This window comes from Bos grunniens, chromosome 12 (assembly GCF_055505025.1).
Source record: "Bos grunniens cultivar Pamir isolate PY7600 chromosome 12, Bosgru_T2T1.0, whole genome shotgun sequence".
Classification (NCBI taxonomy): Eukaryota; Metazoa; Chordata; class Mammalia; order Artiodactyla; family Bovidae; genus Bos; species Bos grunniens.
The window spans coordinates 91,675,623-91,695,545 of NC_141176.1; the positions used below are offsets into that span (position 1 = coordinate 91,675,623).

Here is a 19,923-nt window from a genome sequence, read left to right on the forward strand (position 1 = left end):
GTCTGACTCTGTAGTTTACATCCTTAGGAATAATTAGCATTACCGCAGACCCAGACTGAAGCGATATGTTCTGAATGGGATGACAGTAAAGTGAAAACGCCAGTTCTTTTTCAGTTAACACCGGGATGCAAGGCAGCTGATCACTCACTTCTAACGTGTGGCAGGAAAAATAGGTGCGCAAGAGGGTCAAGAGCAGAAGCGGTGAAGAATAGAAAGGCAACAGCGGAAAGTGGCAAGAGCCTAACGGCCGGAGGGCAGGACAGAACCCGGCTGCCTTTCCGGGCGCCGGGACTTACTGGTGGACAAAGGTTACATCTCAAACCCGTGCGAAAGGAAGCCACTCCGTAAATGTTTGTGGGATGGTACCTGGATACATAGGAGAAAATAGAAGTTGATGCTGGTCTCATCCCATATGCAAAAATAAATTTCGACTGGATTAAGAACAACTGTAAGGAGATCCAATCAGTCCAGCCTAAAGGAGATCAGTCCTGGGTGTTCATTGGAAGGACTGATGCTGAAGCTGAGACTCCAATACTTTGGTCACCTGATGCGAAGAGCTGACTCATTTGAAAAGACCCTGATGCTGGGAAAGATCGAGGGCGGGAGGAGAAGGGGACGACAGAGGATGAGATGGCTGGATGGCATCCCCGACTCGATGGACGTGGGTTTGGCTGGACCCCGGGAGTTGGTGATGGACAGGGAGGCCTGGCGTGCTGTGGTTCATGGGGTCGCAAAGAGTTGGACACGACTGAGCGACTGAGCTGAACTGAAGAACAACATAGAAACACCAGATCATAAAAGCGTTAAAGGAGCCCGCGGCACAGTATTATTGGAATCCTGTGGGTGGGAAAGCGACTTTCTCTAAGAAGTTAAATTCAGAAACCTCCAAACAGGAGGACAAATTTGGCAAAAACCTTCTATAGTTTAAAGAGACCAGAACAAAGTTAAAAAAAGCAAGTGACGGAAGGGTCAGAAAGATGCGCCACACGCAGAAGATGGATACCAAAGCTGATATAAACCAATGAAAAAGGCAATCCAATAGAAACCTGCATAAAGCACACAAATCACAGAAAAAATAATAAAATGATTGTCACTGAGATCTCTCTGTATTGAAACTGGCTTTGAACTATGGTCAAGTCCTTGTTTAAATTCAGTTGAAAATGTTTTGTCCCAGAAAAGCATACTGAAGTTTTAAGACACAGATTCTGGGGACCCTGAGACGGAGGGGCTTATGCACTGGGGCTGCTCCAGCCGCCCCCTGACCCGGCTCCATTATTCCTCCTCTTCTCGTTTGATCAAGTCTGACAGGCACTGTTTTGTCTCTTAAATTTGCATATCTTTATTCATTATGCACACTGATGGGCTGAGCTGTCTCGTCACTTTGGAGGAGCGCTCCTGAATTTGGCAGATACATTCTGTCACACTCCATAAATAAGTTTCTGAGACAGGTTTGTGTGCTTCACGTTAGGAAATTAAAGGCAGGGAAGGAGGGCCCTGGTGATGACTCCATGTGGCAGCGCGTGTAAGTCAGGCAGGTCTACACTCAACCAAAGCTGCGTCTTCATTCGTTTTTACTGTATTCTAACTTCTTTGCCATGGGCAGCGTCTCTCAAGGCGAAGCAACTATTCCCTTTCCAGTTTCAAAACCAGCCTCAGATACTTTATTTTTTTTTAGCCTCAGATGCTTTAAATATCCCCATTCCGGCTTTAAAAATCTCCACCCAGTCGAGGAGCCAACTTACTCAATCTCAAGTAATTTGAATCAGATGGTGAAGTTAAAGGCAGACAGGACCATGGTGGGCATCTGGGGTAAATCTGAGATGGCCGTTCCCGAATGCTTTCCGGGGGTGCTATTGGTTAGTCAGGAGCGAGGCGCCCCGTGCCCCACGGAGGGGCTTGTCTGTGACTCTGCGGTGCTGGAAGCAAAGTTAAACTTGGCTCCATCGGGTCCCAGATGTCCTATGAAACGCTAATTTCTCTGTCATCTTGTTCCCCCTTTCTCTGTGCCAGTTTTCAGATTCTTTTTCAGCGAGATCTCTCCTGTGACTTGGCTGTATACATTTTTTTCATCAGACAGGTGAGCCTCATTATGTTCAGGGAGGAAGGAGGGGCTCTCGGCCTCTCTCTAAGACGTCAATCTTTGCAACAGGCACATTACCGGCGTCACTTAATTTTCAACAGCAAACACTAACCTGGTACCTGCGGACGCTCTGGGCACAGACTGGCCTTGCTTATTTATCTTCACAGCCGCCTACAGTGTCCGCCAAATGACCCCCGACACCTCCGTTCCCAGCCCCTCCCCTCCCCCACGAGTATCACAGAATTTAACCCCGTCTTCCTTTTCCAGGCTTAAGTGGGTCGTGTACACCCAGAGCCTGGAGATACTGCGTCCGCGGTTCCCTCCTGGGGCCTGTGTGAGCTGCCTGGTCTTCCCTGCTCGCACCTGCACCCCCTTGACAGGGAGGTGTGCGTGTGTGTGTGCATGCACAGTCACACCCGGATCTGTTTTGGTATCTACTGCATTCACAGGGACGCCTGGGGATGGCTTGGGGCCACGGTCCGGTCTAGTCTCTCTTGCCGTCTGAAGGGCGTGGGCTTGTTCACGGGTCCCAGGAGGGCGCCCTCAGGAGGGCTTTGTCAAGCGTCAAGTACTCTGTATAGTGGGCTTCCCAAGGGTTCAGTGGTAAAGCATCCGCCTGCCAATGCAGGAAGCGCCGGTTTGATCCCTGGGTCAGGAAGATCCCCTGGAGGAGGGCATGGCAGCCCACTCCAGGATTCTTGCCTGGAGAATCCCATGGACAGAGAAGCCTGGCGGGCTACAGGCCATGGGGTCACAGAGAGTCAGACACGACTGAGTGACTTAGCACACGGGCACTCCGTATGGTAACAGAGGATAAAGTACGTTCATCAAAGTGAGCGCTTCATTCAGTTCACGTTCAGTAGAAGCCATTCGGACAGGTGAAGCTTGGAGCAACTCCTGTGACAGCCTTTCCTGCCTGATCCCTGGTGGGTGAGGAGGGGTCGACTGCCCGGCTCCCTGACTGCGACCCACTAACGCTGCATCCGCCGCCCCCTCTGTGAGCACGCGGCCCTCGCTCAGCCAGCCCGGTTTCCTGCGGCTCAGGGGGCCCCTCTCTCCCGCGGCCCCTCCCTCTTCCTGCTGCTGCTCTTGGCTGGAGCCTGGGGGGCCGACCACTTGCCCTCCTGTCCCAGGGAGCCCCCGAGACACGCTGGGAGGGGTCAGGAAGGCCGCCCTCTGTCGGGGCCTCCTGGGTCCCGGTCACGCGGGAGACTGGCTCACACCACCCACCATGTGCGGTGTCTGCGTGTGGGTCAGGCCAGAAACTCCACCTGGGACTGGGAACGGCTTGTTCTACGGGCCCGGCTGGCGGCTCGGAGGGCCTTTCCTGTTTCTGGAAGGTTGGTGAGGAGCACAGGCGAGCAGGGCCTCCTGGGCTTGTCGGTCTGGGCCCGTGAGGGCGCAAAAAGCCAGGTGCTTTAAGAGCAGAGAGGCAGGCAGAGAAGGTTCGAGAAGAGAGAGCTGTCAGCTGGACGCGCCCACAGCACGGCCTGGCCAGGTTCACCCGGTTCCCTTAGCCGGGCATGTTCTCTTCCCGGGTCCCGTCGCCGGGCTGCCCTGTGCTGTGGGGCCTTTCACGGCTCCTGCTTTCCCAGAGTTCAAAGCACCGGGAATACAGAGTCGTGTCATTGTTGGGAGTCGGAGCGTCAGTGTTGTTTGATGTCTGGGCCCATGGTGTTTTGCTGGTAAAATCAGCTCAGGCTATTCTGAGTTACAGGAACTGTCAGGGAAGCCGTAAAGCAAGTGACGTGTCTTTTAGCAGGAGGGGGCGGGACCGGCTCGCTGAGGCGTCTGCTGCGATTTTTGTAGCTGTTTCTGAAAACACTGGAGATGGATTCACTGGTGACAGCGCTGTGGCGGTGGTAAACGGCGAAACAGAAAAACCTAAATGTTTTGCAGCTTTCCAGCTGCACCGTGGTCTTGACGTTCAGGGAGGTCCCGGGGAGGTCGTGGTAGGTAGAAAGCTTGGGCAGTGGGCTTAGGGTAACCCAGCCAAGTTGCTCTAATCTGGTGTTTTATTTTATCCTTTGAACATTTTAATTTAAATTTCTTTGTTTCAGATCTTCCTAAACAAACAAAAGAACAACAGCAATGAAATGAAAAGGCGGCTGTCTCCTTGGTCTGCTCCCCCAGCGCCCCCGCCAGCCCTCCGTCCCTCCGGTGTTCTCTCCGGGAGGGGGTGGACGTCACTCACGTCCCTGTGGTCCGCTCCTTTCCCGCACGTGTGCGTGTATCCACCGACAGCTCGCAGGGTGGGGTTGCACCTTCTAAGCGTGCAGATGCGCACCTGCGCTGTACGCGCCACCCTGCACTGGTCCCTGCCGTCCAGGTCACGCCTGACGGCCCCCCCCCCCACCCCCCGCCCCTCGTGAAGCCCCGGCTCGTGTCCACGGATGGCCGTGCAGGGTCACGATTCATGGTCACAGCGGTCGCCTCTGATTGTGCGCTGTTACAATGAACATCTTTGGACGTGTCGGGGGGCGGACAGTGTCGGAGACGGTCCGGGGACTTCCAGGGAGACGGCAGCAGGGTGAGGAGCCTGGGGGCCGCCCTCTCACGCTCTCCCCCGCCGTCTGGAGGGAAGCCGGGCCCCACCCTGAGCTCCCTGCGCGGAGGGCCTGTTTTTCCCCTGCCTGCTCAGGCCGCTGCGTCCTTGGCGGAAGTGGGACGGCCCCTTGGACTCCGCTGGCGCCTCTGCGGCTCTCACCGCACTCGGGTCACCGGAGCACAAGCGGAGCGCTTTCTCCGGGGCGGGGTCCCTCCCAGTCCCTCGGGGCCGGGCGCTCTCACCTTCAGGCCCACGCAGTCTCCTCCGCAATCCCACCCTCTGCTCCCCGCCCCCTCCGCACCCCACCCCGGCTGCCTCGCGGCGCAGTCACCCCCCGCCGAGGCTGCCCGGTCACCCCGGCCCTTCACTCTGCTCGCGGTTGCTGTCATCTCGTCCCCCTCCCCGTGGCCCCGTGATGCCTGCCTAGCCGCATACCCTGCCTTTAAAGGCATTCCCAGGCAGCTTATGGTCTTGATGTTACTGTAGATGGACTTCACTTCATTTCCCAGCTGCTTGCCACTGGGTATCTAATACAAGGGCCGATAAGGCTCTTCAGACCAAACATCGAGAACCAGTGACAGTTCAGCATGAACTTAATTTTGGGGAGTTAAGCAGAGCAAAAATTTGAGCTTATTTTTGGTCAATGTGAAAATGACGTCCACATTAAAAAAAAAAGTATTAATGAGTTTTTTAAATTAAAAAAGTATTGAGTTTTCTTCTTAAAAGTCCTAATTTTAAAAATTCTTCCCCTTCTATATTATTCTGAACCCAATTCTAGGCAAAATAGGAGTTCAGTGTAAGAATTTCAGTGTCATGACTTTGAACCACAATGTATCAACCACCCAGGGAAGCCTGGAGGCTGCTCAAGCAGAGCTTCTAGGAAGCATTCTTGCCCCCAAGAAACAGTCCAATTCTGTCCAATTCCAGGACGAACCAGATGTCCTGATCTTTAGCAGATTCTAGCAGGTTCCATTAATGCTTTCTAGTAACTGTCACTAACAGTTCACCGTGAAGCCTTTGAGATTCAAGATACAGCTCATACAGGGGATGAGGGAACGAATGGCACCAGGTTTCCCCTCTCCTGGAACTCGGCCTCTGGCGACTTCGGGATCAGTCCCTTAGAACAGCTTCCGAGGTCAGCGGGGTCCGGGCGTGATGACAGGTGCCTGCACGGGAAGTGGCAGTGACAAGGCCTGTGTCCTGGGTTCTGCCTCAGCACAGAGTAACTTCTGTGATGCTCCAAACAGCGGCCTGGGGCTTCCATAATGTACAGAGAGTACCGAACGTTTTAAATGACGCACTGGGCAGGCCAGAATGGCTATTGTTTCCACTTGTTAACTAAGATTTATGCATTTAAAAGGCTTCTGTGTATTAATATGTGCTGGCTCAAAGAAGCTGAGGAAGCTACGGCTGTGGTTCTTTATGAAGATAAGCGTACAGGCAAGTACTGTCAGCTGACAGCAATTCCTAACACCCCCTCACCCTCCTCCCAAGAGAGACCCTGCACCTCCCGAGAGAAACCCCGTGCCTCCCGAGAGAGACCCAATGTGCCCGTAAGCCGAAAGCAGGTGAACAAACCCGAGGTGCTAACAAGTGCTCCGTGGGAGTGCTCCACGGGCAATCAGAAGAGGGAATCACTGTTCACAGCAGAAAGCGAGGCAACAGTTCCTGCCACAGCGCCCCCGCCCCCACATGGGGGCAAGCACACCCAGAAACACAGCGCGTGTGAGAGGTTTTTATTCAATCTGTAAAGGACAGTTTAAAAACAAAATGTTAGTAACACTCGGAGGACACTGGTTTTGTTCATCTGACACATCTTCTATCTTCACAGATTTTTTATTACAAAAATCAGAAAAGTAAAAATTCAGGACAATAGTCGCACAGTGGAACCACTAGTTGCCTAAACAAAAGCTAATTTCTATAAAACCATAAACTTAATGAAGCTTTATTAAGAGAGATTCAAAATTCTGTTAACTGGATACACGTAGTGGTATATATTTTAAAGCAGAACACCCCAAGAAACAAAAGCAAGGAAAAAAGAAAGTACAGGTCGGAAGAGTCAGTTAAATGTGTTGACCTGACAGTCCCTACAAGGAGTAACTTCCACTGCATACAGAGGAAACCGTTATCTGTGGTAAAAATCCTCAAGCCCGAGTAGGAAACGCGGGTAAAAACACATCAGGTCGGCAGTCAGGCCCAGGCCGCACGGGCTGTCGGTGAAACCAGGGCAGCGAGCGCCAGCATTCCAGGAGGCGCCGCCGTGTTCTCAGACCACTGTGTGTACACGGAAGACCCTCACCACGCGGCAGGCAGTGAAGCTTCCATGAAAAAGGCTCTGAAAAAGACAAACGCTCTTTTCTTCATACAAATCACTGCAAGAAATCTGTGTAAGGCTGTACCTTGCATAGGGAGATAGCTGTCTTCTGTCAAAAATTCTACAGAGAGGAGGAAAAGCAAGTTCTTCAAAATGATGCCCACGTGCCAAGAGGCGGGTTTACCAGGCACCTCACTTACTGTCTCCGATTCTTCATTAGATAAAATTTAATTCGACAGAAGAGAAAATGGCAATTTACGGTGACATTATTCAAAAGAGAATATCGAGACTGGCAGCAGAAAACGTAGGTTCTAAAAGCGCATCCGGAAAGAGGCCCCCCGTCCCACGGAGACAGCCGCGCGCTGAGTAAGCCCCGCCTGCACTCGCACCAGGACTTGAGGAGGCCGGCCACTCGGAGCGCGCTTTTCCAGAAAGCTGAAGCACGAGACGCCGCACGGGCGTGGCGCTCCTTCGGGGCGGCGGAGGCCCGCGGCCCTACGAGCCGTGGGACAGGTGCATGGCGCCCAGCACGGCGCTGTGGTAGCCCTGCTCCGCCTTCACGGAGCTGGCATGCTCCAGCGCGCTGCTGAGCTCGGGGATGCTCTCGGCCGTGTCCCCAAAGCCGTGGTAGTGTCCGTACTGCAGGCTCTCCTCTGCCCAGGAGGGCCTGCTGGCCACGCAGCTGCTCGGGCTCCCGTTGAGGTGCAGAGAGCCGCATGTCTCCGGGCTGACTTGGGTGCTCCTTTCCGGCTCCTCAGTCCCGTTAACGCCGGGGGAGCCCTGGCTGCTCGGGAAAGGCAGCCCTGGAACTAGGCCAGTGCCGACTCCGTTAAGTCCTGCCGAGCACTGGCCACTCCTGCTCTCCATCCCACAGGGCTGGGCCGTGGAGGGGAAGTCCAAGTGTCCATTGGCGACACATCCGTTTGTCAGTGTATTCGATACGGAGCTACTGTTTTTCATATCTGCATTAAGAAATACACCTGTCACCAAAATTCAGAACCAGAAGGGAGGAGAGACTATAAAACGCTTCCTTGCTGCTACCATTTTACAGGATTTATTTAGCTTTTCTTTACACAAACCAGTTTCTTTTGCAAGGCAAAAAACTGTGCGTAAGTGATTTAAAAATAAAACATTACCAGTTGCATTTGCCCGGTAAGGGCAAAGGGCAAGAAAGGAAACACTTAAGAAATTTCACTAGTGTAGGGGAGCCAAATTAAAAAAACTTCAGCTGACAAATATGCCACGTGCAAAATACCAATAGCATTGAACTGCTCTCAGTTTAAGACTAGGTTTGGAGAACAGTTTTAAAAATCATGACCCTCGAAAAAGTCCGTCAGAAATGAACGTTTAAGTGTTCCCAACAAAGGGTTAAAAAACAGAAAACTTCAAGCTTTTTTTTTTTTTTAAAGAAAAGCAACTGATGAAGCGTGTGAATGAAGGAAGCTCCCAGGGTGACGCTGACAGCGTCCCCGGAGGCCCCTCACCGCGCCTCCTCCAAGGCGGGGAGCCCACACGGGGCGGCAGCGAGGCTGTGGTTCCTTAGCAACACCTGGATCACACAGCATTTCTGCAAGATGCCACAGAGCAGCACGGGCAGGCCGCAGAAGACCACGAACCCCAAGATCCCATGCGCGCAGTCCTGAGCCACGAGCACGTCCTGAAGTGTCCTCTGGGTTCAGCAGTTACAGGGACTACGGTGTCCAAGGGTCCACTGTCAAAACCCATAATCTGCATATACAGACATCCGTTAGGAGGGGATGTCTTATGGGAAAAAACGTCAGTCACAAAACATTTGGCCACACGGGAACAGGCAATGACAAGTATTTTTCTGTATAACGAAACTTGAGGACCAATACACGTTCACAGGAATTCACACAACAGTACAGAAACAATCTAAGGTCATGACTTGCTCGATGACGTTAAACTTTACCCCAATGTCCTGCACTATTAAAGCAAGGCACGACATTAAAGCATGACTCTGTCACCTTCAGAGTGAGGACACATTCCTTCGTGTCCCCTGGCCCTATTGCAGCCCCATACCACGACCCCCGCCCAGATGTGCACTCAGATACGGGTTTCTGTGTGTCCCCAAGTTTTCCTGATGATGGAAAATCGTGGCTCATTCAATGAGCAAAACACCTAACCGTGCCACTAGTTCTCAACTTCCTCGCAGTTTAAGAGAGTTTAAGAGCTTCTATAAATTCTTCAGAGGACTGTGGATTATTTCTTCTCAAATTAAATGACAGCTTTTCTAGTTAAACTCAAGGCTGGAGAACAAGTGTTTCAAGAACTAAACATGAGGTAGAATTAAAAATAACACAAGCTATTCCCAGAGAAACATTTATTTTTTTCAAAAACCAGAAGCTTTCCCTGGGTAATAAAACTCATGGGTAGTATGGTGACCTTAACAGTTAGTAAGACAACCATGATACTACTAACAAAGATGGAGATTACATTTTCAGGGGACTGGGCCTCGGAAACCCGGCTTGATTAGACTGTACTTTTCCGTTTAATGTTCACTGCATGTGCGCGGTCCTTCTCTGGTGCCCAGTTAGAGTAAATGTGTTCCATTATGCAACCTCAAGCCAAGGTGAGTGGAACCTCACAGCTTTACGGAACATCTAGTAAAACCTAGCGTGAAAACAGCAAGCGTCCCGGAGACGGGCTGAGGCTGTCGGTGCCCGGCCAGACCTGCCTGCCGACGCCCTCCGCTGCCGCTGGCCCGGGACCGCAAACTCTGCTCCAGTCTGCCTTCCAGGACTCGCCCTGCCCCCTCCGCTGTGTCCACCCACTGCGGGTCACCTCTAGCGATCTAATACATTTTGTTTGCTGAAAGAGTGTTATAACTGAAATGATGAAAAACACGGGGAACGCTCACTTGACACCCGTCACATGGGATGCGCTGAGGTTAAATAGTGGGCTGTTCAATGTCAGGTTCAAGTGCGGCATTAAATTTACTTGAAAACCCAGGGAAATAAAATGTCTGAAGATCAAAGAGTGATGACTTCTATCTTTTTAAAAGCATGTACCAATGCCATTTTTTTTTTAAGCTGGCTTTCAGTTTTGTTATTTATCTTTAGCCAGGATTTTAAAATGTATTTTCCAATGAGAACTTCCCTTGGAAAATCTATCCACTTCATTTAATTACCCGGCAAAATGGTGACTCTACCCATAACAATTCTGTAGCTTCTAGAAAGATGCACACACTTTCATTATATGAACAAAGATGATTTTTTCATGTACCCCTGGGAAACAAGAATTTCGCATACAGACATAATAATAAGACTTAAAAAAGAAACAGTATCTATTTCCAAATACATTAAAACATTAAGAGAATGGCTAAAACGTTTTCATGCTCACCTAAATAAAAGGATAGAAAAAGGCATTAACTAAATGGCTAAATGTTTACTCTAAATACTAACAGAAACAGAGCCCTTACCTTTTAAAAACCAAAAGTGACTACCAACTGTTTTAATATACTAAAAATTTTAGTGAAAAAGGTGTTTTGTGCTGACACGGTTCTCAGCATTTTAGTAGATTCAGAGTCAATGTCACACAAACCAAAGCGCCCAGGAGGGTTGAGTGGAGGACTCCACACGGCCCTGGCAGGTTACAAGTCAAAACCATGACACCTGCTAGCTCTCAGTGCCTACAGCCAGCCACTCCTTTCGCTGTTTATCCCTTTGAAACTACTAGCAAGAGTAATTTAACAAATGTTTGATAAATTCACCCCAAGGTCCTGTATCAGAAAATGAAAAATGTTAAACCTCATTAAAATCACACAAGGCACATTAAGCAAAAGCCTCAAATCAAAATAGAAAGATTGCACTTATATTTTTCATATCCATAAAATGCACCAGAACACTTAATTCTTATATCTACAAACTTGTCCAAATCATAGTATGACATTCTTTAAAACGCGGGACAAAGTGCAAAAACTGTCTGCGCCAACTCATGTTAGAAATAACACGCATACTGGTTCCTGCAACGACAGGGGGTCTGCATTGCCGAAACAGTATAGATTTCTATCTCTTTGGGTCCAACGGAACCGCCCTCCGGCAGTTTGGTGTCTTCGACCGTTGGACCGCGGCTGCGGCTAACGGGAACCTGTCCGCCCCCACCTGTGGCGAGCTCTCTGTCCACGTGCATCTTGTCGGGGTCGTCTTCCACCTCACCACTCGCGAGCGGCATGGACTCATCCAGACTGTGGGCTGCACAGAAAACAGACATGTTTAGGTTCCTTGCACCCAAGACAGATGCGCCTCACTCTTTGTCATCAGAGCACTGGATGCTCCCAAACTGCCAAACAGCTTAATAATCTATGGATTACCAATGACCTTGGCACATGACCAAGAAACTTACTTTCCCACAATAGAGAATAATTCCTGAAACGTGCAGCTTTGATGAAGTCATGGCAATTCAGACACCTACTCAAGATTTACTTGCTGGCGTAAATTCTCATTTAAGGCTGGTATTTGGGCAACATAAAGCAGTTATGTAACTCAAAGACATTTATTTCTAAATACTTCTAAAGATTCAGGATGGTCTGTTACACCCCCGAATGTTCCTTCAGTTGTTTTTCATAAAGAAATGATAATTCTTGAGTAACATAAAAACCATTATAATGATCCTCAAATTTAAAAATCAGTGGTTTCATTAATAGAAAATAAATTCCAAGATCAAGACAAGCTCGTCGGATACCGGCTGAGAGCAGCTCTGGCCCTGTGCCCCAAGATGTGGCGCAGCTGGAAACGCCCAGTAAGCTTCTGGGCTCCAGGACGGCAGGACTGAAGCTACGCATGCGCCTCAGGGCACGCCCACGCTCGCATTGTGGAGCACGGCGGGTGCGCACACCTGGTACCCCTTCCGGCGGGGGCTCACACACTGCAGAAACACCTCCTGCTAGCCCAGGGGCCCCTACTTCTCAGGAGCAGCCACTGCCACGCTGCGCAGAGCTATCCAGTCTTAAGCAGCAGGCATTGTTACGACACCGGATCTGAAGGATCACTCGCACGTCTTGCCTATGTTCATTTACCGCTAAACGAACACATCCCAACAACTAGATTCAAAAGGATCCTTAAAGCTGAGGAACAACTCCCTGAATGACCACCAAGAGCTCACCCACTACCCAGCTTCCCACTGCTGCCTGAGCGGGGCTCCTTTTCCATCACGAACACCGTAATTAACTACCATCCCTATAAACACACTTTTGCATACACTTCTGCTTCTCCACCAGGATAAACTAGAATGGTTTCTGGGTCACACGATATATACAACAAGTAAGTAACAAGTTTCAGTGCTATTTCTTTCAAACAAACATTTAAAAACACAAAGACTTGAACTCTGCAGCTGCAACTACTTCTAGAGGCACATGAATTGTTTTCAATATCGGAATGAACATATCAGTTTCAGAGTATCCCCAAACTGTTAAAAGTTTTAGATGAAAAAGTCTTAAGAGAAACACAAATTCGATGATCAGTATGCAGAACAGACAGAATGGTGTGACGCGTGCTGTTAAGAGATAGCAGAAATCTGCATAGACACGAGGCCATAAACACCTAGAAATAGAAGTGCTTTGAAACCAGAGGCAACCAACGGAGGACTTCAGCGGTTTTCAAAGCTTTTCTTAATCCTCCACAAGCCCCACTGAGGTCACTGATAGGCTAGGTTCCAGCTTCACCATCAAACAAGGTACTTTCAAGAAATCAGTGGTAAACAGGCCATCTTTTCTTAAAAAAAAAAGGAGGGGGGTGGTTGGGGGATGGAAGTTCAGGTACCAGGAGACAAAACCCTCCCAACCTCTGATTCTGTTTCTGCAGTGACGCAGGACCCACGTCTGACAAGCCAGACCAGGCAGGTGACTGAGAAGCAGAGCGGGCCTATTGGGCAAAGCCACAAACAGCCTCAAACGAAAGCGGATACAGCACAGACAGCCTGACGTGGCCATCCTTCCGACGCCTGGCTTTGTTCTGGAGTTCAGGGCCAGTGCTCCTCGGGGAAAGGGGCATCTAGGTTACAGCTGCAACTTCAGATCTCTGAAAGCAGGTTTTAAAAAGAACAACGGACAGGTATGACATGAGGACCCCCTCTTCCCCAAAAGGGCACAACAGAGCAGCTTCACAAAAGCAGGTCAACCGTCTCTTCACTCCCCAAGCCCAGCGCCCGGAGTGTCCCATCAGTGAATGAAGCCCACACTCTAGCTAGAAAGGGCACAGGCACAGAAAGCAAGCAGCACCATTAAGAACAGGTAATCAAGACTGGCAACAAAATGAAGCAGGACAAGAGAGCAGACCTGCCACTAGGGGGCCGGAAGAGCTGGTGGCGAAGGGAGCCAGAGGACATTCAAAGGAAAAGTGCTGTAGACAGGAGCAAGACCCAGTGCGGCTTTGCAGCAGAAGCTGACCCCTAACTAGAGACCCACGCGGTGCGCCAGCAGCGCTCCTCCCAAGGCTCTCCTTTCGGGTGCATCTTTTGTTAACGCGGTTTCTCACCAGCAGAGCGGGAAAAACGTGTACAAATGAGACAAACTAAAGGCTTTCAGATTTTAAGAAACTCTTTACTAAACGCGGGAGGCATATGCTAACGTGGACAGCCTAGAATTACCTTTCTCCGTAGACACTCTGTGAGGCGTTTTCCCCATGCAGGATCTATCTGCCAGGATTTGCAACCACTTGCCTGCTAACCTAGCTGCCTAGAACCCCTGGTAATGTATCTTATACCAACGTTTCCATGTTTTTCTTCCCAGCACCTGGAATTAGGAAGGGCTCAGACAGCTCCATGGGAGCACAGAGGGTGTCACCACTTACCTTTTAAAACTGCATTAAAAGCCATGACATTAAAACCAGCCTTGCAGAACTGTAAGAACACGGATCTGGACTTGACTCCCGTCTCCCACACATCACTATCACGATCACCAAGGCAACTACCACAACGCCCCACGCTGCGTCTGAGAAAGGTGGCTTGTAGACATTTCAGAAAAAAGACTTTCTTCAAAAATGTTTGATTCTATTTGTTTTAGAAAAGAAGTATTTCCCTATCTTCCTACTCCGGTTAAAAGGAAAAATGAGACACTTGTTAAGTGTCCGTATCTTTTGACTTCCAAAGCAGTTATCTGCTGACATGACTCTGGTACACGCCAGACAAAGCGTACTCATGGCAGAACATCACCCAGGACTGCCTCAGAATAAATCCAGTTTCTTCGCCCAGAGGCAGAGTCAGGACCAGGTGTGACCACTGCCCAGAAGCCTCCTGTTCTTGACGTTGGGGCTGAAAGCAGCTCCATTTGGGAAGGTGCCCTGGGGCAGCATAGAAACCTGCCCCTGAATTTTTATATAAACCAGAGAGCTGAATAAAACTAAAGCCAGGTACCAGTGTGGATCTAAAACTACAAAACGATTCCTGATGAAGGACATAAGAAAACAGCAGGAAACCCTTCCTTAGCTTTTAAAGACAGGGGTCTGCAGCACTACAGAAATGGTTGCCACCAAGCAGCTTCCCTTCGTGCGGGCTGGTCAGCTCGGGCAGACGTGCCCGAACTATGCCGTGCAGGTCCCTGATCCTGATGCAGAACCTGTACACAAGACTGATCGCCAGGCACACTTACAGAGGTACCTAGGGCTTATGAAAAACACCTCATCGGGATTCTTTCACTTTAAAGGCAGTGAACTCTCTCAATGGGCAAAACCCAACCTACACAGTCCTTGAAGATCTTAAGTGCTTTACTTAGTTCACGGGGTGTCCTCCCCTACACACCACCAGCCGAGCAAGCACTGCTGGGCACTTCCATGCATGGAGCCCAGTGAAGCTGGGGTCAGGGTAGCGACCTACTGCCCTCTGTGCCTCTTCAAGGGAAGACCTAAGAGCCGACCCGTAACCAAGGTCATTCCCAACGTTCTGGCCTTCCCGCTGGTGAAACCCCATTCCCCAAGAAAGGAATGGCTTCTCTCCATTACTAACTAGAACTGTTCTCTTCTCCTCACAGCACATTTTACTCAGATCACCCTCTAAAGGAAAAGTCCTATTAGAACCTGAACAGTACAAAAGGCGGGGAGGAAGGTGGTTCTACCAGTAACCTCTCCTGGGACTCCCACCACAGCCCCACAGCAGACGGGGGCGGGGGGAGTTTAAGAGGGCAGGTGAACGGGGGGGCTAACTACAGAGTGACAGCTGCGGAAACACTAACAAGGGATCTGGGGTTTTGTTAATAGGTGGTGGAGGGGAAGGTGCACGTGGCACAGAGGAGCCGACAAAGCGTGCCAGGAAGGACCTGCTCCTGGCCGACGCGCGCCACAGCCACCACGTGCGCGGAGGCCAGACGGGCCTGTGAGCTCTGCCGAGCTCAAGACTAACCCCAAAATGACTCTGCTCTTAAACGTAATTCAGTCAGACGATTCATATATATATATATAATGCTATGCCTTTGGAGAGTAAAACCATCTTTTGTTAACTGGAATACAAACATTTGGTCAAATTTTTAAAAGCAAACAGCCATTTGCTGCAAATAGGAGGGAACACTAAGCAGCATCGAGGTTCAAGTCTCTCGTGTATGTCAGATACACGGACCTCAACTAGAGGGAACCACGTTACAAATCTGGTTTCTGGAGGAGGAAGCAGCAGCCCGCTCCAGTGTTCCCGCCTGGGAAGTCTCAGACAGAGGAGCCTGGTGGGCCAGTCCACGGGCTGCAGAGTTGGACAGAACTTAGTGACTGAACATGATCACTCAGCAATCTCCAGTCACATCCCCTCCTTTCTCCTTGTCTTTTTAAGCCCGGTCATCCACGAACAATTAAGAACAGAAGGTGGAGATTCTTTGTTATTTCATCCTGAGGAATGTGGGCTGAGCAACTTCCTATGACTCATTTTAAGCAAAGTCAAACTGTATTTTTCCTAAAAGGTGTTTTTAAATACCTAACATGTTATACATGAGATGCTAAGCTCAGTAGTATACTTATTTGATTAAAACAAAAACCATGAAGTCAACTTAACATCTGAGATTAATCTGGTACCACCACAGCCTCCTGGGGATGGCAACTGTTCACCCAGATAAAACGAGGTTCCCAGGTCAGTCTGTTGCTCACACCGCCTCTCCCCGTCAAGGCTCTGGAGCCGCGCCTGAAACTACTCAAGATTAAAAACAAGATGAAGCTTCTCTCGTGGGCGGGAGTGGCATTTTTCTCTATCCTGGATCATCGATAATTTGGACCAGTTTCCAAGGAATACACTTGTGAACAATTGTACTGTTGCTCCTATAAGCTAGAATGCTAACAGCCCTAACACAGATTTTATTCAACAGCTGCAGCTGAAGTCCTGAGGCCCACCTGTCATTCTACCCCGAGCAGATGGTTGGTCAATGTGGAAGGGAAAAAAACCCCCAAACCTAGTTATTATGAACTGATATTTCCTTGCATTGTCCTAAATGAACCAAATCTCCCACACTGGGGAAAATATTACCCTGAAATACTTTTCATCAGTATCAATCTTGGATTTCAACTCACCCTCCTGAACAGGGTGCATGCTGACCCTGGTGTGAACGACTGCATCGAAGACATTCTAAAGTACCCACGTCTGCTGGACAACTTGCTTTCAAAGGATATTTTGTATTTGGGCCATACAAATCAATGATCAGTGCCTTAAGTTCTTTTACATCATATGGTTTTCAAAGGAAAAACCACTCCAATTACTTTAAAATATTTAAAAACCATTTATTAAGAGAGAGATCCTACTCTCTATGGATTGCAGGAGGTAAACTTTCACAATCGTGACACCAAACTGAAGAGTCAATGTCACAGGACGCCATCCGTCTTTTAAGAGTTGGCTCAGCCAGAAAAATCTCTGCAATTAATAGCTTTTGGGTATATTCCACACTAAAAACATCAGTATGTCTAATTTATTAAATTCTAGGAATACAGAACAGACTAAACTTATTGATAAAGTCCAAGCTGTGTAGCCAAGATACTTCAGGCATGTTTTTAAAAAAGGTAACCAAAGATTTAACGCCCAGCCTTAGGTGTGTGTATCACCTGTGAACTCAAACGCCAGGTTCCAACCTCATTTTCTTAACTGGCTTCCTTGAGCTGACTGCTAGGAATGGGGCACTTAGGGAAAGTTGTACCTTGAGCTGAATGTGCAGAACTTTAATCTCTTAACTCAGCTGACCAAGATGAATCTTTGTCTGGAAGAGGAAAATAAAATCCCCAAACACCTGCATAATTCTTCAAACCCAATTTGTGCAGCAACAGGGCCTAGGGTGCAAATTCTTAAGTTTCCAAGAACCCTTGGAAAGGCTCTTCCAGACACATCAATAAGGAGATACTGGCCAATTCAACTGAAATTGAAACCTGAAGAGGCCAGTTTAAAACTCTTTAGGTACATTTGAATCTTCACTGAACGTTAAGTGACATCTCTTTAAAAAAGCTAAGCAGAATTTAAGATTTATCCTGTATGCTAACACGACAGGGACACGCATGATCCCTGTACCAGGACACAGTGAAACCAGCACCACCACCCCAAAATACTAACCAGGCAGGAAACAGAACGGGGATTAGTTTCTGAAGTTTACACATACCTTCATGTTCTGGGTATGACTTTTACAACATCTTTCTAAGGATTAGGCCCGTAATTTATACAAGCTACGAATTTTAGAAACTATTAAGTCCATACATTCATTTCTATAGAAAAGTTGCATAATCACAACTTTTCACAGCGACCAATATCTTAAATGTTGTGAAGGAGAGAATTCACTTTTTACTGACTCTGGGAGAAATGCTTTTGTCTGGATATGTGCCAGTTACATTAAAGAGGCACAGCGCTGGGAGGATCAGGCTGACACATCGAATTTAAAGACAGGAGCCACTCCGGTTTTCTCAGACTATACTTGAACAGTTTCTTTTTTTAAAAAACCAAAGGGCATGATTTTGTATTTATCCTTGGCAAATCTTATCTGAGCACATAATTTCAGTGTGATTACTTTCACTGTCACCTCTAAACTTCCCTTTCCATGTAAGTTTGCTGAACATTCCTGCCAAGCTACTAACGTCTTCTGATTATATATATTAATTTTCTCCCCCTAAATGAAAGGGACACCTCAAAGAGTGACTAGCTGACTGTTTATTTACACGTCCTGAAACCATCTAGAGATAAAAAGCTGGAAGGACATGAGAACCAGAACACTTACCTTGGAGACACGACCCCTCAGTGTGGAGGCGGCACACCGGGCCCCGCTGCGGCACACACCCCCCACACCCAGGTGTGCAGACCAGCTGAGGCCACGTAGCAGTGCAAACACCCACCTTCCCCGATGTGAAACTGTATTTTACATCAGACCAACAATTGTTCTAAGTCCAGGAAAATTCACAGGAAGAAAAAATGAGGCACAGGGGCAGATTTTTTTAATAGTTATATTTCAAGCAGGTACAACAAACGGGAAGACTCTAATTCACGGCAGGTAAACCTGGGTGTGCAGAGTTACATACACACATTTACGCTTGGGCCGAACTGCCCTCGCACATCCTCCCCTCTCGTTAAATGGCCAATCTTCCAAGAAGCAACACAGGAAAGCCTCCTCCATCACTGCACCAGAGTCCTCAGGGCACAGCACCCTTAGTGAGGGAGCCGTCTCCGAGGCGCGCTCAGCCGTAAGAAGAACACACGTTAGAGAAGAAACAGGCCTGCCTGCCCCGCCCACAAAGCGGTCTCACCTGCGGGTCGAGCTTTCTTCACGCCAAAGGGTTCCGAATCTTCCAGGCATCTCTTGCGGTTTGTTCCCACACTAACGTGACTAGGAAATACACTCGGATGGCCTCCGTTTAAGGTGCCATTGTGACCGAAACGAGTCAGATGACAATTCTGGAGGTTCAAGAGAAACTGGGTACACTCTTGGAAACCCTGGGTTTGAGCAATGTCTGCTGCCGTCAGGCCACTGGCATTTCTCAGGCTGTACGACACAAAAACACTGAATTACACCCCATTAGCACGTTCATCTGGTCTCTGCTCCTGCTGCACTGACTAACTATCTGAAGGTGATATGAAAGAGCATACAGATTTACAGCAAGTCTTCATTAAAGAAGGAGCTGCTCTTCTATCTCTGTAACTAACTTCTCTCTTACGCACATTTGATTACTAAACAAGATTTGGGAGATAGTAATTTAAAAATCAACATACTAAACTTAAAAAAATAAAAGGCATCTTCCTATTTAACGTCTCAAAATCATTTTTTATGTTAGTCTGAAGAATGAAAATTTATGCTAACTTCAGACTTAACCTGAAACTGAATTCTATATTATCTGCACTTAATAATCCATTCCTTTAGCTCCAGTAAAATCATAACAAACAAACATTTACTGAATTGTCCATGGCATTCGTAACAACTGACTTCCTAAAAGCAAAGACAAATGGCTTAATGACAAGCCAGAATTTGTGCTGACATGTGACACCGTAAGTGGAAGTTTAGACGGATGCCCTGAAACTGATTCGTCAGCCTGGAGGTCTGAGAAGCTGAGTTTTTTGAGATTTTGATATTTTGGCCATAGGAAAACTTGTAGGAGTTTAGATTTTGGCATTTGAAAGCATGTGAGTGCATGTCTTCTTCTAATACTGTCCTAGGAGCTATCCCTGAGGCCGAGTCCTACCACCAAGAAGAATCAACATCACTCTGTAGTTAATCCCACTGACAAGTACAGGACCGATGTCTCTGCACCAGCTAAGATTCAGACTAGTCAGGAGGGGTGGCAGAGTATAAATGAAGGCTCTGAGTAAGATGGATAGGAAAGAACCTGTTGAGATTGTACGTCTTAATTAGGAAACAATAAAAATGGAGGGAACAAAAGCAACTCCACGATGAAGTTCCCCTGGAAGACAGGAAAATACACCGCTCTGTGTGATGAATCTGTAACAGAGCAAACCAAGCTGTCGCTGCAGGCTGATGCAGTCAAACTGGAGAAGTGCCGAGGAGCCCAGGCAGCGCCCCACACCTCACGGCAGACT

The 19,923-nt window shown here is 48.6% G+C and overlaps 1 protein-coding gene and 1 long non-coding RNA gene across 17 annotated transcripts in view; both read right to left on the reverse strand.

Moving 5' to 3' along the window:
• Positions 1–1,152: 1,152 nt before the first annotated feature.
• Positions 1,153–5,015, reverse strand: LOC147362083 (uncharacterized). Its single transcript, XR_015137769.1, has 2 exons — positions 4,871–5,015; positions 1,153–4,146 (listed from the first exon to the last, which is right to left on the reverse strand). It is a non-coding gene; the product is annotated as an uncharacterized LOC147362083 (long non-coding RNA).
• A 1,333-nt stretch (positions 5,016–6,348) lies between these two features.
• ANKRD10 (ankyrin repeat domain 10) overlaps positions 6,349–19,923 on the reverse strand; it is a 31,922-nt gene continuing 18,347 nt past the window's right edge. For 6 of the 16 annotated variants that reach the window (XR_015137767.1, XR_015137765.1, XM_086328677.1 and 3 more), the window contains 3 exons: positions 18,639–18,874; positions 11,064–11,153; positions 6,349–7,904 (listed from right to left, as the gene is read on the reverse strand). Coding sequence is in view for 6 of the 16 variants with exons in the window: in XM_086328677.1 (XP_086184803.1) it covers positions 7,438–7,904; positions 11,064–11,153; positions 18,639–18,874 (793 nt within the window). In the remaining 10 variants the exon portion in view is untranslated. Of the gene's footprint in view, positions 7,905–8,426; positions 8,671–11,063; positions 11,154–11,304; positions 11,501–18,638; positions 18,875–19,923 lie in introns of those variants that run through there. The other 10 variants (XR_015137763.1, XR_015137762.1, XR_015137768.1 and 7 more) reach the window with 5 other exon arrangements.